This window comes from Tenrec ecaudatus, chromosome 7, assembly GCF_050624435.1.
Source record: "Tenrec ecaudatus isolate mTenEca1 chromosome 7, mTenEca1.hap1, whole genome shotgun sequence".
Lineage (NCBI taxonomy): Eukaryota > Metazoa > Chordata > Mammalia > Afrosoricida > Tenrecidae > Tenrec > Tenrec ecaudatus.
In genome coordinates, this window is record NC_134536.1 from 101,712,663 (window position 1) to 101,730,937 (window position 18,275).

Below are 18,275 nucleotides of genomic sequence, written 5' to 3' on the forward strand. Positions count from 1 at the left end.
TCTGTCGATCAGTTCTCTGCCTCAACTTGCAAGCTACACTATCTGGGGGACACCCAACCCATGGACTGTGTCGCTATAGGCTGAGCTCCTTTGAGTGCTGCTTCGCCACACTGCTGGTGTGTACATCACTTTATCTGGGAACTGACAGACCCTGTCATCTGGCTGACTGTTGGTGACCCACCCTGCTGTTGCCGCCTGTGGCCGAACTGCCAGTATTGCTCTACAGAAGACTCAGCTGTCTGCTTCCTTGACTTGCACCCAGCAGCCCTCGTGAGTTGAAGGTCTGCCAGTGTATTAACTGTCTCAATGACGTGAGTTGAACTGAACCCTCTGTACTGCTCTGTGGAACAATTAGCTGTTTATTTTTTTCATGTTGTATATTTGTATCCATACATATATCATCCTAAGTGTCCTGGTTCTGTTTCTCTAGCGAACCCTAACACCCCAGCATCATACTGGAACGCAGTGTGAGGACAGTAACAAACAGTTACAGTTGCACACGGTACAGACTCTGAGGAGTGCTTTCCGGTTTCTGTTCCAAACACTGGCAAGGCCACTCTTCTACTCTGCACCAGCCCCTCCTGCATGGGCAACAGTCCCATCTCAGGGAGAGTCCACACCTACTTGTCAGCCAGAAAATCAATTCAAAATGCTGGGGTATGAACTGTAAAATATGCTTGGTTATAGACATACCATTATAGCCATACTCATCCATCTCAAAATTAATTCCATCTCAAAAATACAAACTGATTCATCTTGATTCCTTTGTCCAAATCATGTGTGCTCCCAAATAACAACTGTTTGTTTCACTGACTGCCACTGAGTTGATTCCAACTCTCAGCGACCCTACAGGAGAAGGAGCCGCTCCCCCTGTGGGTTTCCAGGACTGTAACTCTGTAGGCGAGTGGAAAGCCTCCTCTTTCTCCTGCAGTGGCTCGTGGTTTTGAACTGCTGGCCTTGTGGAGAGCAGCACAACGCATACCTCCTATGCCATCTGGGTTCTTTCACTTCAAGGGGCATTCATGAAACAAGAAGTAGCCGTCTATGATTTTTATGACATGTCAGGTCTGAGATTAGGAAAAGTTCCTGAAGGTCATCAAGCTTTCCCACTCATAATCAATGCTGCTCACTGAAATTACCTGAAGAGACCATTAAAAATGTAAAATCCCTGGGTCATACTCTAGGACAATTAAATCATAATCACTGGACTCCTGAAAGTACCCCCAGCTGATTATGGAGTACACTGAACAAGTCCTATACTCCTCAATTTAACTATTCACTAACTTAAATTAGGGTGCGACTCCACGCTATTAAATTATAATCTTATGTTGCTACCCTGACATGTACTTAAAGCTTCTCAGAAGATTATTCAAGTGCATTGGAGAATAAGGTTGTAATCTAGCCCACTCACCTCAAGCTGTGACCTAAGGAAGGTGTTGAGCAGCTGCACTGAGGGATCTACACAGAATCTCAGGTGGGCGAGATCTACAAGGTCCTGTGGCCACACTTGTGATGCTTCACAGACCTCTACACCCGTGTCTGGACCAACGTGCTTCGAGAGCTAGAGTGTGCTTGCCTCGCTCTAAACACATGCTCATCATTTCTTACCGAGAAAGCCAGATCTATCCTTCACCAGTTTCAGCTGAAAGCTTTTATTTCTATATCCAAAGCCCCTTTGATAATGAGCCTGTACTTCACAGCTTTAGAACTTATATTCTCCTTTAGCACACGTTAAGGAGCTCTGGCGGTGTGCTGGGCTATGTGGTGGGCTACTAAGTGCAAGGCAAGCAGCTCGCGCCCACCAGTCCCTCTCCAGGAGGAAGGTACGCTTTCTGCTCCCATAAAGACGGAGAGCCTCAGAAACCCACGCGGGCAGTTCTGCTGTAGGGCTGTTATGCCTTGGACTGGACTTAATGGCAGTGATTTTTTGTCTTACCATAATTTATGTTGAAGGAGATCAGAAACCATTTCCTTAATGCCCTCAGTATGTGAGAAAGTGAAAAATCAGTAGGGTAACGCTTGCTAAACGGATTATGATCTGTTGCCGTGACTACTCCCATACGTTCTCTTCCACAGATGCATGGAATCACCACTACTGACACAGTGTGAAGCCACTACCTCGCCTTGTTCTCTCTAGGCTCCCTGAATAGAAAGCCACTTGATTCTTCCTACCCAGACCTGCCTCAGCCTCGACGGGAAACGCCGGCTGTCCTATAACATGGATTACCTACACATGTGATTTAGTGCCGATGAAAAAAATGGTATCTGTTGAACATTTGCTGTGTATCAAGTATCTGTGGCATGTAGGAACATACAAATATTATCTCATTTACTCTTTACAAATACTCCACAGGGTGTGTAAAATGACTACTTCCGGTTTCTAAAATGTTGGAACTTAAGGGTTTATGCAACAGGCCCAATGTGTTTAGTCTCTAACATCTAGGCGTGCCTACAACGGTGTGTCCTCACAGCCTCAGATATCAATCCTCTTCATGGAGTAATTGTTCCACTAATCGTACTGAAGTGATCAAGCATGAATAGCACTGATAAGCTTCTATGTTTCATTAGAGGAGCCGAGAATGAGTAACACATGCCAAAAATCAGTACTTATCATGTATGCATACAGACATGTCGAGGTCTTAGTCTCTCCCTTCCCCTAAATATTATGGTCCCATCTTATACACACCAGCCTCAGGGCAATTTAGTGGAAATCAATGTCGACCTGTCTTTTGATGAAGAGGAACTGGGGAAAGACTCAAGGGCAGGGATTCAGTTCAGCAGGTAGTGCTTGGACAGGGTAGCACTAACTCAGAGATGGCCCGGAATGCGTGAGGACGGAGAAGGTTGTGGAAGGCCAAATGTGAATTTCCAACCAAGCAGCTGGCACTCGGGAAGTCATTGTCAGGGGGACCCAGCTTCTAATTGCTGGGTGAGAATAGGTGAGGGTGTGTCGGATTTTAATCCTAGAGCAGCAGTTCTCCTCCTGTGTCACCTGATTCAGAACAGTAGCAAAATGACAGTTAAGGAGTGGCAATGACAGTGATTTTATGGTTTGGGGTTCCACAACAAGAGGAATTGTATTCAAGGGTCACGGATTAGGAAGGTTGAGAGCCACTGCTCTGAAGGAACTTGTTAGCTGCTATCGAGTTGGTCCCACCCCACAGCAACCTTATTCCCAACAGAACAGGTAAAGCACAGACTTTGCAGCTCATGTCACGATGGATGGTTGGCTTTGCTTGAGAAAGCTGCCCTCCTCAGTGGGCCTCTGAGGGTCCTTTGATCCCAGGGGCTCACCTTCTGGCACTTCATCTGGCAATGTTCCAATTCCATTCAGGAGGCCTGCAGAATCTGGCAGTGCTTTGAAGCTGTGCATAAGGTTTTCCCAGCAAAGTGGGAAATTGATTCCTTTTTCACTGTCTGTTCTTAGTCTAGGGGCCCTCTTAGTGGAGTAGTTATACGTTTGGCCGCGATCCCCTAGGTCCACAGTTTGAAACCACCAGCCTCTCTGAGCGCAGTGCCAGGGCTCTCAACTCTCAGAAACGATTACAGTCTTGGACACTCAGAGGGGAAGCTCTAGCCCGTCCTCTAGTGGCTATGCGTCCACACCTCTCGGCGCAGTAAATTTGGTATGGTTGGGTTTTTAGTCTGTAAGCTCTGCTGAAACATGTTCGTTGTGGGAGACCCTGCTAGCATGTGTAATACCAGTGACACAACTTCCAGAATCCCAGCCACACACAGGACCCACAGAACTGCAAGCTCACAGATGAGTGGGGCAGAGGGATGTAGACAACAGAGCTGGGCACAGTCGAAGGACCCAGGGATGCGGCTGGTAGGTGTCGTCGAGTTGGTTCTGATGACACCAGTTCTATGTACCAACGACAGAAGCACCCTCTGGGCCTGTGCGACCCTCACAACTATTCCTACAATTGGCTCATCGTCGCAACCACGTGTCAATCCCATCCTTCGAGGACCTTCCTCTCTTATGCTGGCCCTCTATCTTACCCCACATAATGTCCTTCTCTAGGGACTGGTTTCTTCTCACAATATAGCCAAAGTATGGTAGACCTAGGAGCATAGATTTTAATAACAACAATTTCATTCATATTCAGGACCTAGTCTCAGGGACAGATCAGAAACCAGATTGCTAAAATTATGCCCAGATTGTAGACAGACCAAGTAGCTGGGCGGACTAGCTTCAGAAGGTCTGGCTGGAGTTGGGGGACGAGGGGCTTCAGGGCAGGAAATCAGGCAGATGTTAACCCTAGTAATGTCTCCTTCTCGGTTCAATGGTGTGTGGAAATAGGAAATTTCTATTTGTTTCTAAAGTCTTTCCCAGGTCTGAGAGCCTGTGATTCTGTTAAATTGAACCGAAAGTAAGGACAACCTTTTCATTCACTGGATAAAATGGGTCAAAAACACTGCAGTATGATTCTGCGTTTTAGGAGGAGAGTGAAGAACAACTTACTGAGATAAAAATGTGTGGAACAGTAATCTTCAATATCAATTATCTTCTAAATGGATTGTGCAGCACAAATGCCTCCTCTTATGACCTATTCTTATACATTATTAATTTTTTCTGTCTTAAAATTATAAGCACTGTAAAGAAAAGAATCCTAAGCATATATTACATGTAAAATTCAGATGCGTTTTCTAAAAGAAACGTAGCCCAGATTTTACTTCATTGTCTCCTGAGTCAATAATAGGAATCTCTGAGACGTAACTAAATGACAAATACTCATATTTCTAGCTTATGGACCAATTTAGAAGACATGTTCTTGGATATAATCATGCCCTATTTGCAGACTGAATTTCTTTCCTTTTTATAGAGATTCATTTTAGTCATAATTTCTGTTTTAGAATCAAGGAGGTTTTTTGTTTGTTTTGTTGGATTTTTCTTACAGCCTCAGTCAATTATAGACTCTCTTAACTCTGTCAAACCAGTCTCTCATCACGATCATAACCAATTTTTCTTAACATACGCTCTTGGAGGAAGTTAGAAATTAGCATGTCAACTCAGACGATACACACAGGAAGTTGCTCTTCTCCATCCTTCAAGAGTTACAATATATCCCAATACCTTAACATTTCAATTGCACAGATGATGAAAAATGTGAACATCCATTACAGATACCCAGCGTAAAAAGAAGTTAGTTTGAAAATTCTCTCTTTCTCTCTGGCACTTACCTATCCTAAATGTTGCAACCTCTTTCCTTCAGTATTAGGGGAAGAGAATAAAATTTATCTTTCTTTGAGCAATTCAGGACAGGGAAGTAGTCTTCTTTCTCTTTTATGTCCTTTGGAATACCAAGGAAAATCAGGCCAAATAAAACGGTGGGCATTGGTGCTTAACTGCTAAGACTTCCAACTGCAGGTCCGACGTCGATTTCCTCTATTTCCATTAAGAGAGCAAATGAAAGAAGAGAAAGCATTCCATTGAAGGTTAAGTAATAGAGGTGGTTGTTGTGGACTGTTGAGTCAATTGGAATCCACAGCAAGCCTGGAGGATAGAGTAGCACTAGAGGCTGCCCTGGGCATCATTGCATGCGCTGGTGGAGCAGCTGAAGAATTCAAGCCACCAACCAACCCTTCAGTTAGCAGCTCAGTGTTTAACTACGATCCCATCAGAACTCCTTTAGTAGTGCTGGTAGGTCTGTAAAGTGTGATCATGAGCTTTTATGTGATGAAGGTCAAGGTAGAGGAAAACATACGGGAAAGGACAATAGAAAAAGGCAGGCTCTTCTGAGAGAGTTCTTAGGGCAGGAATTTTGTACTACTTACTCATTATAGTCCCAAACTTTAATAAACATAGCTATGTAGTAGGAACTCAATAAAAATTAATGAATAACATCTGTCCTGGATTCCATGTAGATCCATCTCTCATTTGGGATTCTGATGAAGCCCTGATAGAGCTGTCAGGTAAGCACAGGACTGCTAACAGTAAGGTCAGAGGTTCAAACTCACTAGCCACTCTAAGGGAGAAGACGATGCAATTTGCTTCCATAAATATTTATTGTTTGGAAAACCCTAAATAGGTTGGGTATGAGTCAAGATCAACAATGGCAATGGGTTGGGATGGATAATATACAAAGAAGGGGAGTGTGAGGACACACCCAAAATGCCTACTTCCAACTTAAAAACCAAAACTAAATAAAAAACTCACTGCACATTCTGAATTTTGAGAATTGACTACGAGACTGTAAATCTTTCCTTGAGCAGAGAACTTCATTCTTCCCCCATGGAATGGCAGGTTCAGTAGTCCAATACTGTCCACAGTGCCTGTGCCTTAACTTAATAAAAGGAATGTCATATAGAAATTTCTATCCCAAAGACTCAATAAAAAACTACTAGACTTAATAGAAAGATTAATCAAAGTGGTAAGGTACATCACTATACAAGTATTAATCTAATTCTTTTACACAAAGAAAAACTTGAAAAAGATCAGGAAAGTAATGCCATTTACAATAACTATGCTAAACATGAAATATTTAGGAATAAATCTAACCAAGAAAATTATAAATCACCACTGCAATAAATCAAGAGACCTAATTAAATGGAAGAATATACAATGCTTATTGTAAAAATGTCAACATTACCGAAGCAATCTACCTATAATTAAATCCTAACCAAATTCCACCTACATGTTGGAACAACTAACCATGCATTTTATATGAAAATGATAGGACCGTGCATGAGCAAAGCACTAGTGAGAAAGAACAAGTAGGAGGCCTCACGGTCTACAATCTCAAAACATACTACACAACAAGGTGGTCAAAGTAGCCTCAAAGTGGTACAATGGCAGACAGATATAGACCAATGGGACATAATTGAGAGCTAGAAATAAATCCATTTACTTATTGACAGCTGATTTTTGAGAAAGATCTCAAACTCATTAGATGGGAAATAGTAGTTTCTTTAGCAAACAGTGCTGGGAAAACTGGATATACCTTTCAACAAAAATGTGAAAAAAAATTAAACATTTACGTATATCAAATTTACCAAGAAAGTTTAAAAAAAAGAACCTACAATCAAGAGGAAATTTTAGCAGCAACATATAGGAATAGGAGTAATCTCTAAAATCTATAGAAATCATCAACACATTAAATTTCAAAAACCGGGCAGAAGAAATGAATAACCAGTTCACCAAAGAAGACAGTCAAGTGGCCAACAAATACCGGAAACAGTCCTGGTGATCATCAGTCATTAGTGAGATGCAAATGAAAACAACGAGGCGTCATTCCACTCCAGCATTAATAGAGAAGTTCAAAGAACGAGAGCATAACAAATGCAGCCTGTCACTATTGGTGGGACTGTAGATAGTGCAACCACTTTGGAAAATGGTATATTACTCCCTTAAAACTGGAACTAAAGATATCACGTGGGTCAGCAATCCCAGGACTAGAGAATTAAGAGGTGTGACAGGTGCAGCTGTAAGTACATCCATGTTCATTGTAGCATTATTCACAATAGCAAAAAGAAGGAATCAACCTAAGTGCCCATCAAAGGACAAATGAGTACACAAACTACAGTATGCACACACAATGGAATACTATATAACAGTAAAGAATAAAAATGAATAACAATGAATTTATGAAACACCTCATAACATGGACAAACCTAGAGGATATTACGCCGAGCGATATTAATGCAAAACTCACTGCCATTGAGTCCTTCCTGTCTCATAGCAACCCGCTGTTGTTGGGCACCACCAGGTTGGTGACCCAGAGCACAACAAAGCCAAACACTGCTGGGTCCTGAGCCATGCTCACCATGGTTCCTGTGCCTGAGCCCATGGTTACAGCCACTGTGTCGATTCATCTAAGATCCACCCGTCAGGCAGCAGGATAGGGCCCAGGGAAAAGACAATGATCTACATCCTACTTTGGTGAGTAGTAACTGGAATCTTAAAACTTGCTGGAGGCCACCTCAGGGTCAACTGTCGGGTAACAGGATAGGGCCGGGGGTGTCCCTCTCCATGCCTGAAGGCCCCTACAGGGGGTTGCTGTAGAAAACCAGGCAAGTCCTTAGCCAGCCATAAAGACTACTGGGCATGTGCCAATTCAAGCCCCAACCAGGTGGGCCATACACCTGGTCAGCCCAAAGTAGGCCCAGGTGGGTTTAATTCAGTCAATGGGGTCAACCTAGACCTTCAGCCATGCCTCCCAGCCAGAAGCCTCAATTACCCCACTCGAGACCCCAGCCTTTTTTTCCCTTCTTTGTCCCTGGCTCCTGTGCCGTGCCATGGTCTCTCTGGCCTCAGGCTACCACGTGTGGGTGTGCAGTCCCACAAGGTCGCTCGTGGTGTTCAGTGACTGTAAACCTGAAACTTCTGTCCTTTACAAAACCCCTCTTGGAACAGAAACCAGGCTTTGGTGTGAATTTTCTCCTTCGAAGCCAAGAACCGAGGTACTTCCCACCTGAGAAACCTAAGACACCTGAGGAGGCCTGGTGGTGCTATGGTCAGACACTGGACTGCTACTACAGGCCGGTGGCTCAAACCCACCAGCCATTCTCTCCTTGAGAGAAAGATGAGGATGCTCATTGTTCTCATAAAAATTTAATCTCAGAAACCGTGGCTATGAGCCAGAATCAATCTGAAAACACCGAGGGCAAAGGGTGTGGGAAGATGCACCTGGTCTCTACCACTCTGGAGCAAAGATGAGTGAAGAAGATAAGAGATTCAAGGCAAAAAAAAAAAGATTCAAGTCAACATTTCGCTTAAAGAACTAATTAACCACACCAACACCAGCCTCTACTATCATTTTTTATATTGACATACAGTTTTCAAAATATTAAAAGAATAAATGTTTGACATATTCATAGACTTGTTTCTTTTTTTTTGTTTTTTTGTTTCTTTTGTTTCTCAAGCACATTTTTACATTTATTTGCCATCATCATTCTCAAAACATTTGCTTTCTTTTTGCTTTCTTTCTACTTGAGTCCTTGGTGTTAGCTCATTTCCCCTGTTCTCAAGGACCCTTGACAATTTATAAATTATTATTATTTTGTCATATCTTACACTGTCCTACATCTCCCTTCACCCACTTTTCTGTTATCCATCCCCTAGAGAGGGGGTTATATGTAGATCCTTGTAATCGGTTCCACCTTTTTACCTCACCTTCCCTCCACCCTCCCGGTATCGCCACTCTCACCACTGGTCCTGAGGGGTTCATCTGTCCTGGATTCCATGTGTTTCCAGGTCCTATCTGTACCAGTGTGCATCCTCCTCTGGTCTAGCCGGATTTGTGGCACCCCAACAGACTCAAGCAGAAACCACTTCTGAAGGTCAACAAACAGACCTTCAACTATTTACAGGCTTTTCTTTTTTTGGTCATTGGTTTGTTGTTGTTTTGTTTTCTTTGGTTGCTTTGTTTTGCAGTCGTTTTTTTGTGCATATTGTTATCTCTGAAGGTCTATCTAGATGAGGTAGGCTGGATAAACAATCTGGAGGAGAAAACAACCATACGTATGGTTCTGGAGGGACATGGGAGAGGGAGAAGCGGGGAAGGAAGTGGTGTTAAACCCAGGGACAAGGGAACAACAAGTAATCCAAATCAGTGGTGGGGAGGATGTAAGAGGCCTGGTAGGGCGTGACCAAGGGCAATGTAACCTAGAAGAATTACTGAAAGCCAAATGAAGGCTGAGCATGATAGTGGGACAAGAGGAAAGTAAAAGGAAATAGAGGAAAGAACTAGGAAGCAAAGGACATTTATAGAGGTCTAAATACAGGGATGTACATATGTAAATATATTTATATATGATGATGGGGAAATAGATCTATGTACATGTATTTACAGGCTTAGTATTAAGGAAGCAGATGGTCATTGGGCCTCCACTCAAGTACTACCTCAATGCAAGAACACTGTGTTCTATTAAAACTGGCATTCCATGACGCATAAGCAAATACGGTGAAGAAAGCTGATGGTGCCTGGCTATCAAAAGATACAGTGTCTGGGGTCTTAAAGGTAAACAAGCAGCCATGTAGCTGGGAAGCAAAAAATCCCACATAGAAGAAGCACACCAGCTAGTGTGATCATGAGGTGTCAAAGGGATCAGCTATCAGGCATCAAAGAACAAAAAATCATATCATTGTGAATGAGGGGGGAGTGTGAGTGGGGACCTAAAGCCCATCTGTAGGCAACTGGACATCCCCTTACAGAAGGGTCTCGGGGAGGAAACAAGCCAGTCAGGGTGCAGGGTAGCAATGATAAAACATACAACTTTCCTCTAAGTCTTAAATGCTTCCTCACCCCACTATCATGATCCCAATTCTACCTTAAATGCTTCCTCCCCTCCACAATCTTTGACTCCACAATCTTGAATGCCCAAGACCACCGGCAGATTCATAGTACAAAGTAGAACTCCTCTTTAGAATTTCCTAGGCTGTAAATGTTTCTGGAAGCTGACAGACTCTAACTCAGAAGAGTTGGTGGGTTTGGACCGACGTTTTTTGTTAAGCGCAATGCTTAATTGAGTTTCCGCACCAGAGCTTCTTTGAGTTATGATTTAGTCAAAAGCGAGTGAACTACTGAGCATGCATGATTGTAATCATGTACCTTCCTCTCCTGGGGTACTTGCCACCTTTGGTGTTGGTGGCCCCCATTCTTTGAGCCCACTCTCCGCCTGGGTGTATAGGTTTCACATCATAATGATACCCGAATTGCTAGGGAATTCCAAGATCTATATTTCAAGGATCAAAAATAAAGGGCAAATAAAATTTCTGGTTTCAGAGCCAAGATTTTCTTTACTAGTTTTTCTCTTCAAATTTTACTTGCTAATTTTATTTTTAATGTGTTTTATCCCCCTCAGACACACACATACACACAGAAAGAAAACACTTGCTCTTTAATCACATTAAGTACACAATTCAATGATACTAATTATATTTCACCACTGTGCAGCTATTTCCAAAAGTTCTCCCTAAAGAGAAACACAGTCACAGTACTTCTTAAATAATTACTCACTTACCCACCTCTCCCCACCCCTAATAATCACTCATAAAACTCGATCAATCCCAGGTCCTGCATAAGTGGTATCACATGAGAACCTCACTTTGAAAGCATTTGGCTGCAATCGACACTATAAGAACCCAGCACCAATGCTGTAAGCTTTTAACGTGCAATTATGAGGGTATATCTTGAAGTCAAGGTCCCTTTCTATAGCCCCACTTGCACCCATGGGGCCTGCTGCCACTCTTAATCTCCGGATGACTCCCTCTGTTTTCTCTAGCACAGAATGAAGCCATCCATGACTGTGATTCAGCGGATTCCATCAGCTCTGAGTCCCAGTGGCATAATGGGTTACACAATCTGCAGCTCAGTGCAAGGTCAGCCAATCCATGGGGAAAAGAGGAGGCTTTCTACTCCTGCGAAGAGTCAGTCTCTTAAACAATTCCTATTTAGTCCTGTAGAATTGCTGTGAGTCAGAATTGCCTCAATGGGAAGGAGTGAGCAGCTCCCTTGTTAATTCTTTGGGATGCTCTATATATAACCTCGTGCCATCTGTGGATACAATTTTACTTCTTCCTTTCAAATTTGGATATATTTTATTACGATGATTTTATCTTATTCCTCTAACTGGACTTCCAGTACATGTAGACCTGCAGTGGTGGAAATCGGATTTGTGTTGGTCCTGATCTTATAGAAAATTCTTTCAGTCCATCTCCATTGAGTATATTAGCTGTTAATTTTTTGTAAATGCTGTTTATCATGTTAAGAAATATCCCTTTTATTTCTAGTTTATTGGGTTTTTAAATAGATAAATTATTAAAAAGCTATGGATTTTGTCAAATAATTTTTCAATATCAATTAAAATGATTGATTCTTTTTCTTTGTTCTATTAATGTGGTATGTCATGTTGATTGATTCTAATACTGAAACATCCTTTATTTTGAGATAAATTACACATGGTGATGGTAAAGAATCTTTTTAATAGGGTGCCACGTTTGATTTGCTAGTCTTTTGTGGAGGATTTTCATACTTATGTTCAGAATGGATATGCTCTATAACTTTTTGTTCCTTATGTCTTTATCTGGCTTTGGTATCAGAGTAATGCTGAGCTAATAGAATGAGTAAGAAATGTTTCCTCTTTTCTATTTTTTGGTAGGAATGACATAAATTCTTTGAATGTTTCATATAATTCCACAGGAAGCCATCTGGTGGCTGTCCTTTGTTGGGAAGTTTTTGATTACTCATTCAGTCTCCTCAGTTGTTAATGATTTACTGAGATGTTTAAACATTATTTCTGAGTCAATTTAGGTACTTTATGGCATTACGGGAATCTGTGTATTTCATCTGAACATTCCTTTGTAGATTTATAGGCATCCGGATGTTTCCTCTGAAATAGTCCTTGCAGCAGGCCAGCCTAAGTTGTACTGCTAATGGTAAGGCCAATAGTTCTGTTAAGTAGCTAGAAAAAGATATAGGGTGTCCCTCTCCATGTGTGGAGCCCCCCTACCCCCCATCCCCACCCCCACAGGAGGTTTTGAAGAGAACCAGGAAAAGCTCAGCCAGCCATAAAGAGGCATGCACCATTTCAAGACCAAGCCAGGTGGGCGGCATACCTGGATAGGCCAGGTGGGCTTAATTCAGCCAATAGGGTCAACCAATACCTTCGACCACACCTCCGAGCCAAAGGCCAGAAATACCAGGACCTTGAGACCACCAGGCCCTTTTGTTTCTTCTCTGCTTTCCACTGGGCTGTGCCTCAGTCTCTCTGGTCTCAGGCGCGCACATGTTTGTGTGTGTGTGAATTCTTTCTCATGTGATGACAAGAATTGAGTTATTTCCCATCTGAGAAAACAAACAGTTCAAAACCACCAGCTGCTCTGCTGAGAAAGAGGAGATTTTCTGCTCCTGGAAAGATTAAGACTAAACAAGTCACAGGGGAAGTTTTAGTCTGTCCTAGAAGGTCACGATCACAATGCGTTTTGGTACATTTCATCTAGGTTATCTAATTTGTTGATGTACAATGGCTCATCATATTCTTTTAAAAACCTTTTTCGTTTTTCCAGGATCAGGAGCAATGCTACCACTTTCATTTCTGATTTTAGTTATTTGCATTCTTTTTTCTTTGTCAATCTAGTTAAATGTTTGTTGATTCTAATTTTTTATCAACTGATCAAGTTCTGGCTATTTTATTCTGTCTACATTCTCCCTTTTCCTCCTCTGTTTCCTTTATCTCAACTCACTGGCATTTAAATACAAGTACAGGAGGTTGTTAAGTATAAAGGTTGTGCTGCCGTCCAGATGAGTGAGCAAGACATAGCAAATGATATGAACACTTTTCAGATAAATTTCCCATTAGAATATTTTTAAATTGTATTTCAATGTGTAATGTTTTATTGCTCTCAACAAAATATAAGCTCCATGAGGGTGGGACACATATTTGTCTTAAAAGGAAACATAAAGCAAAACCTCAGTGTACAATCATCTTGTTTGTTGCTGCTGCTGCATCAGCTCCCATGTTGGAGACCTCCTCGTGTGCAAGAGACCATAACGGGGCCGGCTCCTGCACCTTGCTCATGGTCTCTGTTATGCTTGATTCATTGTTGCTGCCCTTCAGCTTCACCAAGTGTCATGCTCTTTCCTAGGGACAGGTCATTCCTGATGACATGCCCAAAGTAAGGGAAACCGTTGCATCACCCTACATTCTAAGGCACATTAAAGTTTTATTACTTATAAAACATATTTGTTTATAATTCTGGCAGTCTATGGCCTGTCCAGGATTACTCACTCACGCGTTTTTCACACTGCACCTGCGTCATTTATTCTGGAGTAGCCTTGGTGGGTACATGTTGGGCTGCTAAGTGCAAGGTCATCAGTTGAAAGCGACCAGCCACTCTGAGGGAGGAAGATGTCAACAGTCTCAGAATCTCACAGGGCAGTTCTACCCTGGACACTAGGAGTCATGCGACATCGACTCCATGACACTGAGTTTGACTTAGTTTGGGTTTCATAAATTCAGGGGAAAACGTATGTGGTCACATAAAATGTTAAGCCATGAAACACTATCAAGAATGTCTTTAACAACTGACTTTATAAACCAAATCAACCCAAACTCCCTGCCATACGGTCAATGCTGACTCACAGCGACCTCCTTGTGGGTTTCTATAACTGTTTATGGGAGATCAAACCCGGTCTTTCTCTCTCAGAGGTGCTGTTGCTTTAGAACTGCCAAACACGCATCAGATCGCAGCCCACGGCGTTAACCAACACCACAAGGTCTCCTTGACTTTACAAAAGTCCATAGAAAATAGACAATTTTACATATAAGTCATCCGAAGGTTAGCAGAGTCAAGGCTCTACAGTCCAAAGGCAACTATTTCAAGAGGAGTTACAGTAGTAATAATGACCGAATTAGCTCTCCGAATGGTCCTGCGCATAGCTACTGCTATCAAATCCATTTCAACTCAAGGTGACTCTGTATAGATACATCTCTTACCGAGAAGATAGCCTCACTTCTCCTGAGGACGGGGTGCGTGGACTTGAATCTCCAACCTTGCAATTCGCACTCCAACACAGTGCCACTGGGGCTCCTTGTTAGTCTATGAAGTTTGACATTATTGGGGTATATACGTGTATTTATATGCAGTCATGTGCCACTTAGCAACCACAATACATTTTGTGAAACAGAAACGGTGATTTGGAAACTCTGTGAGCGCCCTATAATAGGCAGGTCCGCTTTTTCTTTAATCCACTTCTTTGCCTCCTGGTGCTGCTCTCACCAGAACTGGTTTTGCTAAGTTTGGAAACCGTAACACATTTCACAGTCATTTCCTACGGAACATCAAACAGAGACAATGCTGAACACTCGAGACGCTCCATACAGGAGACAGGATGCCACTGCCTAGCAGTTGAAGGCCCTTAGGTTAGTACAGTACAGACATACATAAGCCAGCGCCATTGGACTTCAGTGTGGGTATCAAGACATGTATTACTAGTTTTACACACACACACACACACACACACACACACACACACAGTATCATTATATCCCTGGCAACAAAACCACTTTGTGTACAAGAGACATGGAACACGTGTGTGCAGGAAGTTGCTGCATTCATTAGGTTGCATTTGCCTACTGGGGTTCCAAACTCTAGAATATCCTTCTGGGCTCGCAGGGGGAGATGTGCTTAAGATGATGCCTGAGTGCACATTATGCAGAGCACAACTTATGTACAGAAAAAGGGGAAAGAGAAGAGCATGAAGATATGCAGGCAGTCTGGAGACAGAAGATGTGGACGCAAGGTGACTTTTTCTGTAATTTAGCGATTACCAAACAAGTGAAAATGTAAACAACTCTTCCCAGATACTTTTGGAAAACATACAAAAGCCCACCCTCAACACTCCCCGCCACGAACACACATATATACTCATTACCACCATTAATCACAACTAGGCCAGTGTGGTCAATTTACATTGAGTGAATATTAGTCAAATGAAGAGACTCTTCAAAATCTTTCATTTTAGTACCAAATAGAAATATTTCCTACCCTGCCGTTAATAGAACTTTCAATGAAGAAAGCTCTTAGGAGACAAGTTTTTTAAAGTACTTAATTTTAATTCCGTTAAATAGCGTGATGCTATGTGGTGCTTGGCTACCACGTAGTACAGAGCAGGTATGCAGCAGAACAAAAGGAAAAATGGCCTAGCATGCAATTTACTCAGTCACCTCAAAACGGACCTCAAACCACACATGTAAAAAGTAAAAGAACTTCAGGCCTCGGTGCTACTTCTCCAATTTTTTTTCCTTTGCAATACGCAGTTGACCTTGATGCAGGTATCCACGGGAGGCCACCCACATACTGCAGGAGATTCACAGGGAGGGCAACAGGTGTGCTTTTTCCTGTTTTAATCTTGAGGAAAGGTGATGGCAGTTTACTCCTTAGCAGAGCTCGGAGATGGGCAGGCCCAAGTGGTCAGCAACCCATCGGTCCTGTCCACATCCATGCAGATGATACAAGGTCTGTTCATTACAAATTGTGACAAAGATTTGGGAAACACTACCCCTTAAACTGGAATATTGCACCCAACCCACGGCCACTGAGTCCATTCTGACTCATAACGACCCTATCCCACGAAAGGTAAAGTGAGGGGGTGAGGGTAGGGGGGGTACATTTCTCTTCACCAGGCACGGTTTGGGTTTTCTAGGGAAAACCTTTTTTCCCCCTCCTCCAGATCTATTTGTCTATCCTGAACAATACCCTAAAACACACATGCACATCCCCACGCAAACGGCCTCTTGAATTTCGCGGGGGTGACGCAGGCCTGCAGCCCCCATTTGAACTTGGGTTTGTTTCCGCCCTGCGCGGTCGGCTGCGTGCGCTCGCTGGGGCCGGGTCTGGGCACGGGGACCCCGCGCCGCCCTACCTTTCTCGCTGACGCTCTCGCTCTCCAGCTCCACGTCCTCGCAGCTGGTGTACTCGGGCGTGGACACGCCCTCCTCCTCCGAGCTGCTCACCGACATCTGCCGCTTCTTGCCGCCCCGCTTGGGCCGGTGCGGCTTGGGCGGCGACGGGCGCACCGACTCGGACTGGTCGGAGCTGAGCGAGTCGTTGCGCAGCATGGTCTCCACTTTCTCGCGCTTGGCCTTGCGGCCCAGCACGGCCGAGCTGGGGTCCAGGCGGCTCTGCTTCCGCAGCGGCTCCGGGGCTCGGGGCTCGGGCGCCTCGGCGGGGGGCGGCCCATGCCGGGGCGCCGGCGGGCTGCGGTTGCCTAGCGGCTTGGCGCCCGGCGCCCTGGGCTCCGCGGTCCTCTCCGCCGCCGCCGCCGCCGCCGGAGCCCGCGGGGACCCGGGCGGCGAGGCCCTGGCGGCGGCCGGCGCGCGCTGGCCCGGGCCGGGCTGGCGGTCGGGCGGCGCGGCGGCCGCCTCGGTGTGCGGGAGCGCCACGTCGCTGTGGCGCCGCTCGTGCCGCGCGCGGGACACCCGCGCGTGCATGCGCATCTGCTGCTCCTCCGGCGGCGCCTTCACCGGGTAGCGCGCCAGGTTGGGGTCGCTGCGGTAGCGGGTCTGGTAGTCCTTCTCTTTGCGGTGCTTCTCCTCCTCCGCCGCGGGGCCTTCCTCGCGCTTCTCGGGCCCCTCGGGGTAGTCCTGCGACCGGCCTTTCTCCAGCCTGCGCGTTTCCCGCCTTTCTCTCCGCTCCCGGTCTTCCGCGGCGCCCTCCCGGGGCTGCACGGAGGACTTGGGCGCGCGCTTCCTCTCGCCCTTCAGGGCTCCTTTGCCATTGGGCTCAGAGAGCCCCGCAGTCTTCTTCCTGGGATGGAATCAAAGGGATGCTGATGAAAAGGGAGCTCTTGACAAAGACTGAAGGGAAGGCCAGGCTTAACCAACATCAAACACTCCCTCAATGAATTCCATATTGGAGCCCTTTCCAACTTAAAACTTGAGATGACAAAGAATCACATTAAAACTATACAGTTCGCTTCCTAAACATGGCTCCTCGGCATCATGATATTTCAGGAACTTAAAAGGCTTGCTTTCACATCTTAACATCCTCTGCAAATTAACCATATCAATAGAAACCATCAATAATGTATTTTAATAAATCAGCAAGTTTTTGCTAACCTCTCAATAATGTATTTTTAACAAATCAGCAAGTTTTTGCTCACCTCCATCTGTGACTCTAAGATGTAAGCAAAATTGATGAAAATCACATGGATAGTTGTACACAAGCTAAAGATTGCATGTACTTATCGGTTTATTTGGCCAATATGTCCATCTTTACCTCTCATTGTTAAAAGGAAATTTTGTCAGAAATCAAAGCTAATGGCACTTCAATGGAAGAACAAAAATCATCTCCACCTAAGTATTTCTACGGGATAAATAAGAGTTCAGAACCTTACATTTGCTTTAACTTCTTCAGGCAGGGTTTTGTTGTTTGTTTACTTTTAACTTTTGTGTGTGTGACTCAAAAACTCTTATGCATTCTCCTTCCCTCACCCTTCCTACCCCTGCCCTCCCTCTAGGGCAGGGTTCACTAGAAGAAAATCCTTCTGAATTCTCATTCCCTCCCTTCTACTCAAGGCATTGACAATGATGGAAGAGTTAGGTCCATCATTCGATTGCTTCTCAGCCCTCTTCTGTACACAAAACACTCCTAATTTTGGAAATGTCCAGCAAGTATTACACAAATTATAAAAAAGTTAATGTGCTCACTCTGTGTTCCCCACATTGCATTGTTGAATGCCCAATTGCTGGAGTAAACTAAGGAGCGTAAGGAGCCAAGGTCAGCAATAAGAAGACACCAGTTTTCTCCTCTGGAGAAAGACTAAACCTTC

The 18,275-nt window shown here is 44.1% G+C and overlaps 1 protein-coding gene across 7 annotated transcripts in view; it reads right to left on the reverse strand.

Moving 5' to 3' along the window:
• Window positions 1-16,787, reverse strand: part of RIMS1 (regulating synaptic membrane exocytosis 1) — a 257,595-nt gene extending 240,808 nt beyond the window's left edge. For 3 of the 7 annotated variants that reach the window (XM_075554903.1, XM_075554902.1, XM_075554900.1), the window contains exon 1: window positions 16,368-16,786. In XM_075554903.1, coding sequence (XP_075411018.1) covers window positions 16,368-16,563 — 196 coding nt within the window. In that variant the 5' untranslated portion in view covers window positions 16,564-16,786. Of the gene's footprint in view, window positions 1-16,367 lie in introns of all 7 variants that reach the window. The other 4 variants (XM_075554905.1, XM_075554904.1, XM_075554901.1 and 1 more) reach the window with 3 other exon arrangements.
• Window positions 16,788-18,275: the final 1,488 nt, after the last annotated feature.